The 18,109-nt window shown below is 36.1% G+C and overlaps 1 protein-coding gene across 6 annotated transcripts in view; it reads right to left on the bottom strand.

Moving 5' to 3' along the window:
* The window catches only part of ANXA10 (annexin A10), a 147,309-nt gene that overhangs the window by 110,012 nt on the left and 19,188 nt on the right, over window positions 1–18,109 (bottom strand). For 2 of the 6 annotated variants that reach the window (XM_063638410.1, XM_063638409.1), the window contains exon 3: window positions 4,633–4,733. The exons of 3 other annotated variants lie outside the window; for them this stretch is intronic. In XM_063638410.1, coding sequence (XP_063494480.1) covers window positions 4,633–4,733 — 101 coding nt within the window. Of the gene's footprint in view, window positions 1–4,632; window positions 4,734–18,109 lie in introns of those variants that run through there. One more of the 6 variants, XM_063638413.1, reaches the window with a different exon arrangement.

Here is an 18,109-nt window from a genome sequence, read left to right as displayed (position 1 = left end):
ACAGGAAGGGGAACATCACACTCCGGGGACTGTTGTGGGGTGGGGGGAGGTGGGAGGGACAGCATTAGGAGATATACCTAATGCTAAATGACGAGTTAATGGGTGCAGCAAACCAACACGGCACATGGATACATATGTAACAAACCTGCACATTGTGCACATGTACCCTAAAACCTAATGTATAATAATAAAATAAAATAAAATAAATAATACATTAATGTCTAGTCTTCTGATCCATGAACATAGTGTATCTCTCAATTTATTGAAGTTGGCCAGGCGCGTTGGCTCACGCTTGTAATCCCAGCACTTTGGGAGGCCGAGGCGGGCGGATCACAAAGTCAGGAGATCGAGACCACAGTGAAACCCCGTCTCTACTAAAAAATACAAAAAATTAGCTGGGCGTGGTGGCGGGCACCTGTAGTCCCAGCTACTCGGAGAGGCTGAGGCAGGAGAATGGCGTGAACCCGGGAAGGGGAGCTTGCAGTGAGCCAAGATTGCGCCACTGCACTCCAGCCTGGGCCACAGAGCGAGACTCTGTCTCAAAAAAAAAAAAAAAAAAAAAAAATTATTGAAGTCTCCACCTTCATTAATATTTTGTTGTTTTCAGTGCATTTATTTTTTATCTTAAAATACCTCATATTTTCTGATTTCATTGAAAATCATATATGTTATTTTGTTTTTGAATTATTTGTGTTCATTAATAAATATACTATTGCATTATATAGGTTCACATTGTATTCTGTGAGTTTGCTAAGTTAATTGTTAGTTATTACAGGTGTTTTGTAGAATTTTTAGAGTTTTGTACTTATACAATCAAGTTAGTGTTTAAATGTCTGCAACCCACTCAAAATTCATTTTGAAACTTAATCTCCAATACAACTGTTTGAAGAGCTGCAGCCTTGAAGATGATTAAGTCATAAGGAATCCTTCCTTGCGAATGGACTTAAGGCACCTTATTAAAGAGGCTTCACACAGAGCTCAACCTTTTTTAAAATTTTTCTTTTTTTCTTTTTTTTGTTTTTTTTTGCTTCCCTGCCTTTCCACCACATGAGGATACAGTATTCATTCTCTCCAGGGAATGCAACAACAAGGCACCATCTTGGAAGCAGAGAGATTGGTCTCTTCTCAGACACAAAACCTGTCAGTGCCTTGATCGTTTTCCCATCCTCCTGAACTGTGAGAAATATATTTCTATTGTTTGTAAATTACCCATTCTGTTATATTTTGTTATAGCAACACAAACAGACTAAGACCAGGTCAATTTTTTTAAAAGATAGTTTTACTTCTTTCTCTCCAATCTGAACTTTTTAAAAAATTCATTTTTCTTATTTTATTAAATATGAATTCCAGTATAATATTGAATACATGGTAGAGGCAATATAGCCTTTTATGACTCTTAGGAGGAAGCATTTCATTTTGTATCACTATGTATGTTATTAATTATGGCTTTGTAATAGATGTCCTTTTTTAGGACATCTGAGAAGTTTCCTTTTATTCATAGTTTAGTGGATTTAAAAATTCCTTTTTCTGAAACTGAGATGATCAATTTTTGTTAATTCTATTAATGTGGTGAGTTATAGTAATCTATTTTGAATGTTAAATTAACCGATATTTCTGGGAAAAACTTCACTTGGTCATTCTGCATTACATTTTTTATATATTGTTAACTTTGATTTGCTAAATTATTTTTTAAAAATTTGCATATAATACAAGGGATATTCGTTGGTAGCACTTTTTAAAATTTCATAATGACTTTGTCTAGCTTTTTTATCAGAGCAATGCTGGCCTCTGAAAACAAGTTGAAAAGTATTTAACTTTCTTCCATTTTTAAAAATATTTGTGTAATATTGATATTTTTCTTTTTAAAATATTTGGTAGATTTTACCAGTGAAGCCAATCTTATCCAGATTTCTATGTGAAAAGGTTTATTTTATAAATTATGGATTCAATTTCTGTAGTTGTCCAAATTTCTCTGATTTTATGTTCAAATGTTTTTAATCTGGACTTTGAAGACTTTTCTTGTAAATTTAAAGGGGGACCCACTTAGAACCGGTTTCAATGAACTATCTTTTTTCCTGGATATGTGCCACACTTTGCCGTTTCTTGGAATGTCTAGTAATTTTTGTTTTAAAGCCAACCACTGGTAATGAACTCTGGATACTCTTGCATTCTTCTGAGGATTGCTTGATTTTGTTCTAATAGGTAGTCAAGTTGCCTAGACTCAGACAGAAAATGTGTCTTCCCTACGTTATGCAACAGCTGAATTTTCTGCTCTGGTCTTAACAACTTCCAGCTACTGCTTTTCTTATCTTGTTTCTTGTAGGGGGTGTTTCCTGGATTCATTGTTAGCCAAATTTTGGGCCAGAGATTATATTTAGATATGTGGTCCTTCCATGCCTGTGGCCTACTCGTTTCTAGAAATTCACATGTAATTTTCTACTACTATTCTGGCCTTAAGCTCTCTTCTCATACTTTAAGCTAATAAGACTTCTTTTGCCACTCAAACTGTGCATGGTCAGAGTGCACTCAGTGACCCATAAAAGTCACTTTTTTTTTGTTTTTTTGGCTGGGTGCAGTGGCTCACACCTGTAATCCAACCACTTTGGGAGGCCGAGGCAGGAGGGGTACTTGAGGTCAGGAGTTCTAGGCCAGCCAGGCCAACATGGTGAAACCCAATCTCTACTGAAAATACCAAAAATTAGCTGGGTGTAGTGGCGGGCGTCTGTAATCCCAGCTACTCAGGAGACTAAGGCAGGAGAATTGCTTGAACCTGGGAGGAGGAGGTTGCAGTGAGCCAAGATCATGCCATTGCACTCCTACCTGGGGAACAGAGTGAGACTCTACCAAAAATATAACAAAATTAGCCGAGTGTGGTGGCACGCATCTGTAATCTCAGCTACTCAGGAGGTTGAGACAGGAGAATTGCTTGAACCTGGGAGGTGGAGGTTGCCGTGAGCCGAGGTCATGCCACCGCACTCCAGCCTGGGTGACAGAGTGAGACTCTCTCTCAAAAACAAACAAACAAAAAGTCACAAAATTTTCAAGAATAGATTTCTCTCTGATTTCTACCTGCCTTTTTATTACTTGCTACCCCTACATTTCACGACTTCTTTGTACAAATGTACTTTGTATCAGCCAATGATGTGGTTAGAAACTTCCTCAGATGAAACAGAACATCTATTAATGACCAATAGCTAATAGTATACATAATGACGAGAAACTGAATGCTTTCCCCTAAGATTTGTAAAAGGCTAGGATGCCTGTTCTCCTTTGTTTTTCACTCCTCTTGCTGCCAATATTTTACCTCTAAGTTTCTAACTGGTCTTTCAACCTTGAACTCTCATTGCTGGTATTTTTACTATGTAAGACAATGGTTTTCTACTGCTTGTTTACATCTCTTTGGCTGTGGGGTTGAGAGGGTCTTTAATTCAAAAGTCACGCAGTCAGGTCTCAAAGCATCAAACTCACGTTCCTTACTCTTTCTGGAGCTGGCTTTTTTTTTTTTTTTTTTTCGTGGGGGGCGGGCAGGGAATAACATTTGCTACTGCTTCTGTCTGATTTTGGACAATTTCTAAGTGCTTTTATGTAGTTGATTTTTAAGTTTTATCTAGTTTCATTCTGTGGGAGGGTTTACACGACAACTTTACTTAAATACCGTTACTGAAAGTCTTTCCTTAATACATTGTGATTTAATTTTTAAAAAATCTGTAAACATAAGCCTCTTAGTGTTAATTTTTTTTCTTCATGGAGATTCCCTTAGATTAATTGTGCACAATTTGCCAAAAAAAATCCCATTATATTTCCAGATATATTATAATACAGTGAGATAGCTAAAGTATTTTTTCAATGAGTACATGTGTCCATGGATGGCTAAAGTTAGAGAAAACTACAGCATACATTCTGGTTTTACTTCTTTAATAGGTACACGTTCCTGAGAAGCATATTAAAATAAGTATTTCGATAGGAAGAGAAGAAATTTCATTACAGAAATGTGACTTAATTCTTTGAAGTCCTGAGTGACACTAACATCATAAATTTGGTCCAGAAGGATATGTTATTCATCATCTCAATTTTTAACAAATACATCAAAAGAGAAGACTTCTTGATTCCTATTGATTGTGTTGTTATCCTTTTCCCAGATACACCTTGTCATCAGAATTAAAAATTGACACAAACAGAGAGAAACAACCCTATAAAAGGGAAACCTATTGGTCAAACTGTTTCTGTCACCTGGTAACAAAAACCTATATAATAATGTATTAATGTTTAATTTTCTTAATTATCATGAAGTCCCCTGAAAAGGACAAGCAGAAAGAAGTATAGACATTTTAGAAATATTTATATAGATATACTAGTAATTTCATGTCATGTTTGAAAATTGAGTTGGCCCTTAAACTGTGCAGGCATTAGGGGTGCTGACCCTATGAACAGTAAAAAATTTACATATAATTTTCAACTCCCCCAAAACTTAACTAATAGTCTACTGTTAACTCGAAACCTTACCAATAACATAACCAATTAACACATATTTTGTATTTTATATGTATTACACACTGTATTCTTATAGTAGTAACATGAGTTAGAGAAAAAAATGTTATTAAGAAAATCATAAGGAAGAGAAAATATAGTCACCATTCATTAAATGGAAGTGGATCATCATAAAGTTCTTCATCTTCACGGTCTTCATGTTCAGTAGGGAGTGGCTGTTGTTGCTGTCTCAGGAGTGTCAGAGGCTGAAGAAAATCCACATATAAGCAGGCCCATGTAGTTTAAACCAACACTGTTCAAGGGTCAACTACAATTAAGTTTATGATTTTGACTGACAGAATTAGAGCAGTACATCAACATCTGTGAGAGAGAATAATTCATCCTAATTCAATGAATCTGGTACTCCAAAATATTAGGCACTACGTTTCAGAATGCAGTAAAGGACATTTTGTCCTATACCTATACATAAGTTGAGGTGTTCTTCTTAGAATGCAGGCTTGTTTGCTCTGTGAGTATTAACAACAATCAAAGTAAGTAACTATTAGGCCAGTAAAAGTACAGGTCCTACAAATTACATTAGTAACTCCTGTTAAGTGAATAGCTTATTATAAAATTCACATTTCTGTTATGTTTATATAAATCTAAAATGTATACTTAAAACTTATATGTGAGGAGGGAAAGGTATATGGTCAAGTCACAATAAATATAAGAAACACACGCACAGTAAAAACATTATATTGATTGGCTACAATTTTAATATGTGACAGCAAATTTCGAGTATGTGATAACCAGTTCTTTCTGAAAATCCTTGTTGGCTGTGTCACTCTCTTGAAGATCTATTTCACATTTTTATTTTTATCAACCTTGCAACCCCTATACTCTTTCACCCTACTAATTTTCAGCTGATCCCTCCCTTGTTTTATTGAGGATACATCCATTAATGCAGATAGAGATTTTTCATTCTTCTGCTACGTGTATTTGTACCTTTGTATTTTCTCCCATCTTCCCCTTTCACAGTGCACATTGCTTCTAACTTGGTCTCCTTTTCCTACCAGCTGACTATGTGAATTCTTCTCACTTATCCAAGAATTTCATTCCTGAAATTACCTCATTTTTATACATCATCATTTTATTCTTTTATTATTTCCAACAACCCAAAATTATGTTACAGCAACTGTAATTTTAAAAAGCAAGCAGGCAACCAAATGGAAAAATTCCTTGGCTTTGTATTCTTTACCTGCAGCAACTTCATTTTTGTTTTTCTGTTCTTTTCACAGGGAAAGCTTCTTCAGACAGTTTTCTATACCCTCTCTCTTCACTTGTCTATTCTTGCTTTATCCCACGTCAATCAAGTATTCCCACGCAACACTGAAACTGCTATTGTCATAAATAATGGTCATCTTTGCAAGTCTAGTGGATTATTCTCTGTTCTCATCTTAACATAATTGTCTCTCCTTCATGATACACATTCTTCTGGAACCTACATTCCCTTGGTTTTACTTTTACCGGATTGATTGTATCTTCTTAGTCACCTTTATTGTAAATTCCACTTATGTTACTATCTTTATATTATTCTGTTTTTTGGTTCATATTTTCACTAATGAAAATTATATGTTATATTTTTAAAAATATGTTATTTAAAAATGCCTCTCTAACATTAGAACAAACTCTATGGAGATAGAAAATGTCTTGGTCTTCTTCACCACCATAATGACAATACATAAAATAGTGTATAAAACATCTAAAACAGCATCCAACAAGTAGTTTTTGAATGAATGGATTTTATTTTTAAGAATCTGGAGCTGAGGGCAAGGCTATCATCTATGTTGTTGGGGCCATTATACTTTCCCTGGCGACCATCCTCTGTGGCAGGTCTCTTAACCACTGATGTGTATACAGAACATCTACTGGCCTAAGAACCAATGTTATTTGTCACCAGATTCTCTTTTCTTAGAATTTTTTTCTATAACTTTAAAAATGTTATCACTGATCATTCTAGCTAGCAATATCTGTAACCTCCTTCTCTGTATACTTCATGAATCTTTGTAAAGCAAAAGAGCAAAAACTGTCTTTCTTGAATTATATTGCATATCATTTAGAACAATAAATTTTTAGTGTAGATACCATGTATCCCTCTCAAAATGTCACTACTTTTTATGGCTTGTCAAAGAGAATTGATGTTGAAATGTAAAGCAATTTTTCAGGATTGAATATCTACATACAATATACTCTAGATATCCATGTTTTAGGTAAATGAACAAAATATGATTTTAAAAATTATCTTCATTTCTGTACTTTGGACATATTCTGATGTTCTAAAGTCCATTTAAGATTCATTCTAGTTGGAAATTTGCACTGACCCTTTCCAATTTGTAGCAATAGAAGTCATGAATAAAAATAATTCGATTTTAATTATTTTTAAAATTATATGTCCTAATCCTTGTAGAAGAAATTTAATTAAAAGTCAAAGAAAAACTAACTTACTATAAACATTTTCATCACTTTGAAAATTGAATTCTAGCATATTAGTCGTGTGTATTAATTTGAAACAAAGTTCACATCCTTGGAATAATAATTTTCATATATCCACATAGAGATTAGTAGTCAGGATCATTATCACTAAAGAAAAAATAATGTGCTGCTAAATTGGTCTCATCTGAATATTTTAATAGATAATATTACAATTGAAAGCAAAATATATTAAAATAGTAACAAGTATTTCTGAATCATATTTACCTTTTGGCTTATAAATACTTTTGTTTTGAAATAAACTACATATTGTACATCTTATTTATCTTCAACATGATTAACCTGCAGTAGGGAAAACTCTATTCTTATGGAACAAATGTGGCAATAAGTAGAGCTTTAAACCTGATTGTTCTTTTGTTGGAATCACTAAATAAAGTTTGTATTATAATATGAGAATATACTGTTTTCAATGTATACATATAAGTCTTATCCATTGTTATGGAAATACAGGATTCCATAAGTAATTTAAATGTATTATAATTTATAAATATAAGTGTATATTGTCATTTACCATGGAAGATTATACATAAATTACTGTGATGAAGCTATCGTTCCAGTGATATAAAATAAGATTTTAAAGCAATGAATGTGCCAGTTCTGTTCTAAGCACTTTAAATGGTTTAATTCATTCCTTGAAACAACCCTACAAAGTAGGCATTATTATTATCTCATAATATAGATGGAGATTCCATAGATTGAAAATCAGATTTCGATAACTGAAAGGACTCACAAGACTTCACAGAGCACCCTTGTATAAGGTTTTCAGTAAAGGTAAAGAACACAGTTGAGTAGGAGAAAGGGTTGAGGCAAATATTAGGGACCTGCTTATCAAAGTCCTTCTTATATGCACAGAACGTGCTTCATCTCCAGTTTGGGCTTCTGTTTGTGCAGTGAGCCTTGTTTTGGGAAAACTTCTTAAAAGTATTCTGGTGGAATGTTTTATGTCCTGTAGTTATGTAGCTAAGCCAAGGTGAGTAATCAGTAATAGGAGTTACCTGTGTTATTTTGGGAGGTATTTGGGGTTTACTTTGTGAGTGATGCACTTTGATGCCCACCTCCAATTCCATATCAAATTTCAGGTTACGGGGTTCTTTTATTTTCCCATTATCTCAGGCCATATGCCAACTCCATTGGTTTTTACCAAAGAATTGGCAAGAGTCATTTTTGTTATTATCCAGTTCCTCTGATGCCAGAAGAAACATAACTCATTTCTGCCTATTAAGCAGATTTATCTTTTACTTCTTCACCTAAAGTAAGGTCACCAACACTTCAACAGTGGGGCTGCTTTCTAGACTGAATTTTTATTGTGTTGGTCTTCCACACTTGGGAACCATCTAAACTTCAGTTACTTGTTTGACACCCTTTGGCACCCTTGGAAACTTGTCATGGGGACAAGTTATGTCCTTACACAATTCCACAGGGGGACTTAATGTACATGTTCATTTGATGAGGAAATTATTTCCTTCATTTGCTTCCATGTAGGAATGATGGTATGACATAACTCACAACAATAGGCATCTCATATCTCAAAATAAATTTATATCCTTTTTGTAATAAAAACGATTTCAATTAAAGCCCCTATTACAATAACAAGCCAATGATAGTTTTCAAGTGATGCTTACTTGAAGTTGAAATAGGCTACTTTCTAGTCCCAAATACCAGCAATGACCGCTGGGTGTCAGTCAAGGGCTTTTGCCAAATGCTTCAGTCAGCATGGCTGCTTTGACTGGACATTTCCAAAATCAGTGGAACATGGAGGTAATAAAGTTACCATGTGCTTAGTAAGGTCACAAAGACCTGATTGTGCTAAGGTTCTTTGAAACTGTAAAAAAAAGAAGTGCTGTTGCTCAAATTCAGGTTTTTTTTTTCTTGGTAATTTTGTGAATAGAGGTTGATAACATTTCTCGGATGTTGTATGTGAATTCTCTAGAAACCAAAGAACCTAATCAATCTTTATATTGCTTGCTTTGATTTTGGAGTTCACAGAGAAAATCATTTATTTTTTGTTTTCTGAGGGATGCCCTAGTCTCCTCTGTTCAAGAGATAAAGGAATTTCACCATTTTTCTGAGATACGTATTGTATGATAGTTAATCAGCCATCTTCTGGAATCATATGATTAACAAGCATTTATAATGCAATTTTAGCTTAGTGTTGAGATTGATACATAAACAATATATCATTACTATCACAAATAGCAGCACTCTCCAATTGATTCAAATCTGTTTCATCTCATCAAGTACAGCAATAAGCAGGAGAATTTAAATATCTTTGCGAGAGCATGGTAAATGTGTATTTTTCTATCCATCTCACACGAATGCAAATTGGCTTTAAATTTCTTCATAAGTAGAAATGGAAAAGAAAGCATTAGTCAAATTGGTCACGGAATAATAGTCTCCCTTAGTTTGTTGTTCAGCTTGAATAGTTAATACGGTACTGTGCACTACTTGTGGCATGAGGGTTATTATTTATTATTATTTCTAAACTCTATAGTGAATCTCTGGGTTTCATCATTTCTTCCATAGGCTATTAAACAAGGAAATTGTGGATATTAATATACCTACATCTAAAACATTTTTAATTGAAAACAAAATTTCTTTATGTGCCTCAGGTATCCAAACCTAGTCTATTCTAATTGCTTTAAATTGGCCACTTGAGTGGGCTTAGGTAAGTTTGAAATTTCCCATCTACTATGCTCCAGTAAAAAAGGATTAAAAACAGATTTGCAAGACAACCTTTTTCCTAATAACCTGGGCAAGATAAGAGTCCTGCATTCAGACATTAGATCCATTCTAACCATACATTCTAGCAGAGTGAGGTAACCACTTTACGTAACTTTTGTTAATAAATGCCTACATTTTAGCCACACTTTTGTCTGCTGTTCCTTGGAGTTGCTCACTGTGTCTCCCTAACTCAACTCTATTGCCTGGTAACTTTACCTTAATGGGCTTTGTATGATGTTATATTGGACACCAGTGTCCAGAACGCCAACTAAAGTTCCTTCACCACCCTCGGGCCATTTTACTCACACCCAGTGGAAACAGCCTTGGATCCCTGGCTGGGGTGTTGAGTCAAGGGACTCTGGCCCTCCTGTCATCCAGAGTCAGAATCTTCTCTTTTTCCCCATGCAATTTTCATGGGCATTGACACTTAGGGGATTATGAATTTCTTTTTGTACAGTAATCAGATTCTTAAAAATTTATTGAGACTAAAATAAATTGAGCAAAACTGTCACACTTCCTTTACAGGTTGCAAAATTGATGGGGCAGCCAGACCACCTAATCTTTACATAGCAATTCATTACAATTTTAGTGGTTATAACATCTGTCTCTTCCTTATTAATGTTGTTTTTAATCGACCTTCTGAACACTAGTATTCAGTTTAAATTTTCTCAGGACTTTTTTTTACCCATTTTATCCATATTTCCTTTTCTTTTTATTAATCCTAATCATTTCTCCATCATTAACCCTTATTTGCAGTAGTTGGACAAGGAGTCCTTCCATAGTTTCGCTCATCCCATCTTATCCCTGCAATAATGAAATCAAATAAGGAGTCCAAGCAGTTGTAGCTCCTTATAGCATCTATCATATCTTGACCAAACCTGTAGAGTTAGGAAAATTTTTAGAATTACTGCAATTAATAAAAGTTACTTATGTTCTCAACAATTCAGCAGCCTCAGAAATATTCCATTTAAAACCTAAGGGTGAATTTGGGGAATTTTCCTTTACAAGATTTATGTTATTTACCTTTGATTTTATACAGTTTAATGGATTTGGAGTTCACTCTCCTATCCACGTTTCTGCAAAAGCTACAATAAGTGAGGGTGCTGAGTAAGCACTAACATGCCTGTTCATTTGACAGTATCCGATAGAGGGAAAGAGCTCTTTGGCTTCTCATGCACAACCCTTCAGTAGAGGTTCCGAAGTGAGTTGGTGATCAACTCCCAAGTGGCTTAACCCTTTAACTAACTACCCTTGCATTTCTGCAGTCTTTTAATTCCCACCCCCATGTGACCTGTGTAAATGTGTTGTGATGCTTGGCTTGTCTCTGCTGAGGGGATATTTTGGTTGAAACAGCTATCTTCCCCACTGCCTTTGGGCATTACAGTCAGGATCACATGCTGTACATCTGTGGTCATGGAAGCCATCGGCTGCTTTCCTATTACTATCATTTTCTCTAGAAAAAAACAGGGTATTCTTGGTTGACTTCTCCTTTTGAAATTTCTTTTTTGTAATCCATTTAGCTTCCTAATTTCCAAGCCAGGAATTTTCCTCTCCAATATCCACTGACAGGCATTTCTTCTCAACAATGGTTGCAATATTTGTGATACTTCACATCAGAGATGGGCAGAAGGTCATCCTACAACAGTAGTTCCTGGCTTCCCCACCCTTTCTCATTCTTTTATTTCCACTTTTTTTTTGCGACCTGGTCTTTCTCTGTCACCCAGGCTGAAGTACAGTAGGTGATCTTGGCCCACTGCAGTCCCTGCCTCCTGGGCTCAAGCAATCCTCCCTCCTGGGCCTCCTGAGTAGCTGAGACTACAGGCACACGCCACTATGCCCAGCTAATTTTTGTGCTTTTATTAGAGATGGGTTTTCACCATGTAGCCCAGGCTGGTCTTGAACTCCTGGGCTCAAGCAATTTGCCTGCCTCGGCCTCCCAGAGTGCTGGGATTATAAGCATGAGCCACCATGCCCGGCCCCTTTCTCATTCTTAATTCTCCCCAACAGAAACTTCATCATTACTTAAAATTATAGAGTAAATGGTGCCAACTGCACAGATTACAACAGTTGACAAGTCTAACAGTTGGCAAGATTCACAGCATTGCCCAGAACATACACATAGAAGGTTGTAATAATGGCAAGAACAGAGTGGTAGAAGAATGTGGAAAAGTGTGAAGGTCCTGGCGATATTTACAGGCCTAGCTTCTCAAGGTCTCTGTCACTTCCACAGGACACATGTCACCTCCAAATTGCAATGCCAGTATCTGTGCGATAAATTTTGGTTTTGGGAGATGTCCCTAAAAGTTTCCACGGGGATCTTTTATGTTCCTAATCACTTATTCAATTAAGACTGCTTCACTGCTAATAGGAGGTATAAGCCAATTTTACCAGTTCCTTCTATTGGGGAAATTTTGAACTTTAAATAGCACATTATAAATTATTAATTGTAACATTCCCTTTTCTTATCTTGACTGAAAGTCAGTTCCAGACTTGCAGCCATCCCTGGAGATAAATATAGAGGTGTCTTATTCCAGCTGCAAAATATAGGCATACCTTGTTTTATTGTATTTCACTATATTGTAGTTTTGCAGATATTGCTTTTTTTTTTTTTTTTTTCCCACAAGTTGAAGGTTTGTGGCCACCCTGCATCCTGCAAGTCTATGGGCATCATCTTTCCAACAGCATGTGCTCACTTCATGTCTTCACATCTCTGTCACATTTTGCTAATTTTCACAATGTTCCAAACTTCTAAATTATTATTTTACCTGTTGTGGTCATTTGCCATCAGTGTTCTTTGATGTTACTATTGAATTGTTTTGGGTGTCACTCTATTGATACATGTTGTATGTGTTCTGACTGCTCCATCAATTGACCATTTTCCTGTCTCCTTCCCCCCCCTCAGGCCTCCCTATTCCCTGAGACACAACAATATTGGAATTAGGACAGTTAATAACCATATAATTAATGGTGTCTGTATGTTTAATGAAAGGACAAGTAATACATCTTTTGCTTTAAAATGAAAGCTAGAAATGTTAAATCTTAGTGAGGAAGGCATGTTAGAAGCTGAGATAGGCCAAAAGCTAGGACTCTTGTGCAGAACAGTTAGCCAAGTTGGAAATACAAAGGAAAAGTTCTTAAAGAAAATTACAAGTGCTACTCTCAGTGAACACACAAATGATAAAGTGAAACAGCCTTCTTGCTGAGTTGGAGAGTTAAAGTGGTCTGGATACAAAATCAAACTGGTCATGGCGTTCTCTAATCCAGAGCAAGGCCCTAACTTTCTTCAGTTCTATGAAGGCTGAGAGAGGTGAGAAAGCTGCAGAAGAAAAGTTGGAAGGTAGCAGTGATTAGTTCATGAAGTTTAAGGAAAGAAGCTGTCTCTAGAGCATAGAAGTGCAAGGTGAAGTATCAACTGCTGATGTAGAAGCTGCAGCAACTGATCTAGAAGGTCTGGCCAAAGTAATTGATGAAGGTGACTATAGTACACACATATTTCCAATGTAGATGAAACAGCCTTGTATTGGAAGAAGATGTCATCTAAGACTTTCATAGCTAGAGAGGAAAAGTCAATGTCGACCTTAAAAGTTTCAAAGACCTGCTGACTCTCTTGTTAGGAGCTAATGCAGCTGGTGACTTTATATTGAAGCCAAGGCTAATTTACTATTCTGAAAATCCTAAGGCCCTTAAGATTATGCTAAATCTACTCTTCCTGTACTCTATAAATGCAACAACAAAGCCTGAGTGACAGCACATCTGTTTATAGAGTGGTTTACTAAATATTTTAAGCCCACTGCTCAGAGAAAGATTTATTTCAAACTATTACAGCCCATTGACCAGGTAGGTACCTAGTCACCAAATAGCTCTGATGAAAACGTACAAGGAAATTAATGTTGCTTTTACGCCTGCTAACACAACATCTATTCTTCAGTCCATGGATTGAGGAGTAATTTTTACTTTTAAGTCTTATTATTTAATAAATACACTTTGCAAGGCTATAGCTGTCATAGATAGTGATTCCTTTGATGGATCTGGGCAAAGTCAATTAAAAACCTTCTGGAAAAAAGTCATTATTCTAAATGTAATTAAGAACATTTGTGAATTATGGGAGGAGGTCAAAATACCAACAAAAATGGGAGTTTAAAACATTATAACATTATTACAAAATACAACATTAATGGTGTTTGACTTCAATAATCATAGATGACTTTGAGGTGTTTAAGAGTTAGTGGACTTAATAATTGTAGATGTCATGGAAATAGCAGGAGAGCTAGAATTAGAAGGGGACCCTGAAGATGTGACTGAATTGCTGCACTCTCATGATAAAACATGAATGGATGAGAGTTGCTTTTATGGATGAGCAAAAAAAGTGGTTTGTTGAAATAGAATCTACCTCTAGTGAAGATGTGAAAACTGTTAAAATGAAAACAAAGACTTAGAATATTTTATCAACTTAGTTGATAAAGCAGTAGCAGGATTTGAGAGGATGGTCTCTGGTTTTTAAAGAAGTTCTGCTGTGAATAAGATGCTGTCAAACGTCACATGCTAAGAGAAACCTTTCATGAAAGAAAGACTCCATCAATGTGGCAAAAATTATCATTGTCTTATTTTAAGAAATTGTCCCAGTCACCTCAGCCTTCAGCAACCACCACCCTGATTAGTCAGCAGTCATTAAAATAGAGGCAGGACCATCCACCAGCCAGAAGATTATGACTCACTGAAGCCTCAGGTAATCATTAGCATTTTTAGCAACAATTTTAATTAAAGTATATACCTTGTTTTTCTTTGGGCATATGCTATTGCACACAAACTACAGTATAGTGTCAACATTATTTTTACATGTATTGCGAAACCAAAAAATGTGTGTGACTCATTTTATTGCAATATTTAGTTTTCTGTGGTGATCTGGTACCAAATCCTCAATATTTCCAAGGCATGCCTCTAACTATTTTACACAGGCATACTAAGGCACAGAAGGCATGGCCATAATTTACGCAATTAATAGGTGATAGAGTAGTGTTGTGAATCCAAACTTTCCAGCTCTGAATGCCTCCACTGAACTCCAAGTCCTTGCTAATATTGCTGTAGTATTTTGTAATTGCCGTTAGAGTCATCTAGCATTTCACAAGACAAAGTCATAAAACTAACAGGTACCGGGGAGCAAGAACCACAGCTTAATCTTCCTCACATGCTAAACTTAGCACAGTGTCTGATCTATTCCAGGTAACTAATGTTTATTATAATTAATTGAAATAAAGCTAAATTCACTTTTTTTTATAATCCTACTTTGTATAATGTATATTCAAAAGAAGAGCTCCAGTCCGGCTTAACTAATCATGCACAAAAAAAGGAGGTATACAAGTAATTTAGACTCTGGGGCCAATTCTTTTCCCAACATTCATTTGAGTCATGAAATAATTCAAATAATTCAACTAGCAGATTCTTTTTGAGAAAATAAAGCTGTGTGTGCAGAATCCTGAAGGCTGTCTTTACTGCATAGGCAGCCTACGAGCCACAAGGAATATTTCTAGTTTTGAGGTGTAGAATCCATTATGCCAGTATTTTGCATATGAAAAATACAGATGTGGATTGCAAATATGTGTTGGATTAGTTTGTAATCTTTAATTGATTTCAGAATTTGATAGGAAATATACTTCAAATGTAAACAAAACATTAATTTTGAGAGATCCCCTCCGTGTCCAAGTGTTCTCATTGTTCAGCTCCCACTTATGAGTGAGAACATGCGGTGTTTGGTTTTCTGATTCTTTTTTTAAGTATACTGTAAGTTCTAGGGTACATGTGCACAAGGTGCAGGTTTGTTACATATGTATACATGTGCCGTGTTGGTTTGCTACACCCATTAACTTGTCATTTACATTAGGTATTTCTCCTAATGCTATCCCTCCCCCATCCCCCCAACCCATGACAGGCCCTGGTGTGTGATGTTTCCCACCCTGTGTCCAAGTGTTCTAATTGTTCAATTCCCACCTGTGAGTGAGAACATGGCAGTGTTTGGTTTTCTGTGCTTGCGATAGTTTGCTCAGAATGATGCTTTCCAGCTTTATCCATGTTGCTACAAAGAACGTTAACTCATCCTTTTTGATGGCTACACAGTATTCCATGGTGCATATGTGCCACATTTTCTTAATCCAGTCTATTATTGATGGACATTTGGGTTGGTTCTAAGTCTTTGCTGTTGTGAATAGTGCCACAATAAAAATACATGTACATGTGTCTTTATAGCAGCATGATTTATAATCCTTTGGGTATATACCCAGTAAGGGGATCGCTGGGTCAAATGGTATTTCTAGTTCTAGATCCTTGAGGAGTTGCCACACTGTCTTCCACAATGGTTGAACTAATTTACAGTACCACCAACAGTGTAAAAGCGTTCCTATTTCTCCACATCCTCTCCAGCACCTGTTGTTTCCTGACTCTTCAATGATGGCCATTCTAACAGGTGTGAGATGGTATCTCATTGTGGTTTTGATTTGCATTTCTCTGATGACCAGTGATGGTGAGCATTATTTCATGTGTCTGTTGGCTACATAAATGTCTTCTTTTGAGAAGTGTCTGTTCATATCCTTTGCCCACTTTTTGATGGGGTTGTTTGATTTTTTCTTGTAAATTTGTTTGAGTTCTTTGTAGATTCTGGATATTAGCCCTTTGTCAGATGGGTAGATTGCAAAAATTTTCTCCCATTCTGTACATTGCCTGTCCACTCTGATGGTAGTTTCATTTGCTGTGCAGATGCTCTTTAGTTTAATTAGATCCCATTTGTCTATTTTGGCTTTTGTTGCTATTGCTTTTGGTGTTTTAGTCATAAAGTCCTTGCCCACACCTATGGCCTGAATGGTATTGCCTAGGTTGTCTTCTAGGGTTTTTGTGGTTTTAGGTCTAACATTTAAGTCTTTAACGCATCTTGAATTAACTTTCGTATAAGTTGTAAGGAAGGGATCCAGTTTCAGTTTTCTATGTATGGCTAGCCAGTTTTCCCAGCACCATTTATTGAATAGGGAATCCTTTCCCCATTGCTTGTTTTTGTCAGGTTTGTCAAAGATCAGATGGTTGTAGATGTGTGGTATTATTTCTGAGGCTTCTGTTCTGTTCCATTGGTCTATATCTCATTTTGGTACCACTACCATACTGCTTTGATTGCTGTAGCCTTGTAGTATAGTTTGAAGTCAGGTAGTGTGATGCCTCCAACTTTGTTCTTTTTGTTTAGGATGGTCTTGGCAATGTGGGCTCTCTTTTGGTTCCATATGCACTTCAAAGTGGTTTTTTTCCAAATCTGTGAAGAAAGTCATTAGTAGCTTAATGGGATGGCATTGAATTTATAAATTACCTTGGGCAGTATGGCCATTTTCATGATATTAATTCTTCCTATGCATGAGCATGGAATGTTCTTCCATTTGTTTGTGTCCTCTTTTATTTTCTTGAGCAGTGGTGTGTAGTTCTCCGTGAAGAGGTCCTTCAAGTCCATTGTAAATTGGATTCCTAGGTATTTTATTCTCTTTGTAGCAATTGTGAATGGGAATTCGCTCATGATTTGGCTGTCTGTTAGTCTGTTATTGGGGTACAAAAATGCTTGTGATTTTTGCACATTGATTTTGTATCCTGAGACTTTGCTGAAGTTGCTTATTAGCTTAAGGAGATTTTGGGCTGAGACGATGGGTTTTTCTAAATATACAATCATGTCATTTGCAAACAGGGACTATTTGACTTCCTCTTTTCCTAATTGAATACCCCTTATTTCTTTCTCTTGCCTGATTGCCCTGGCCAGAGCTTCAAACACTATGTTGAATAGGAGTGGTGAGAGAAGGTATCCCTGTCTTGTGCCAATTTTCAAAGGGAATGCTTCCAGTTTTTGCCCATTCAGTATGATATTGGCTGTGGGTTTGTCATAAATAGCTCTTATTATTTTGAGATGCTTCCCATCAATACCTAGTTTATTGAGAGTTTTTAGCTTGAAGGCTGTTGAATTTTGTTGAAGGTTTTTTCTGCATCTATTGAGATAATCATGTGGTTTTTGTCTTTAGTTCTGCTTGTGTGATGGATTACATTTATTGGTTTGTGTATGTTGAACCAGCCTGGCATCCCAGGGATGAAGCCAACTTGATCTTGGTGGATAAGCATTTTGATGTGCTGCTGGATTCGGTTTGCCAGTATTTTATTGAGGATTTTCACATCGATGTTTGTCAGGGATATTGGTCAAAAATTCTCTTTTTTGTTGTTTCTCTGCCAGGCTTTGGTATCAGGATGATGCTGGTCTCATAAAACGAGTTAGGGAGGATTCCCTCTTTTTCTATTGATTGGAATAGTTTCAGAAGGAATGGTACCAGCTCCTCTTTGTACCTCTGGTAGAATTCAGCTG

This window comes from Symphalangus syndactylus, chromosome 4, assembly GCF_028878055.3.
Source record: "Symphalangus syndactylus isolate Jambi chromosome 4, NHGRI_mSymSyn1-v2.1_pri, whole genome shotgun sequence".
NCBI classification, from domain to species: domain Eukaryota; kingdom Metazoa; phylum Chordata; class Mammalia; order Primates; family Hylobatidae; genus Symphalangus; species Symphalangus syndactylus.
Note: the sequence above shows the minus strand (reverse complement) of the source record. Positions and strands in the feature narration are given on the sequence as shown.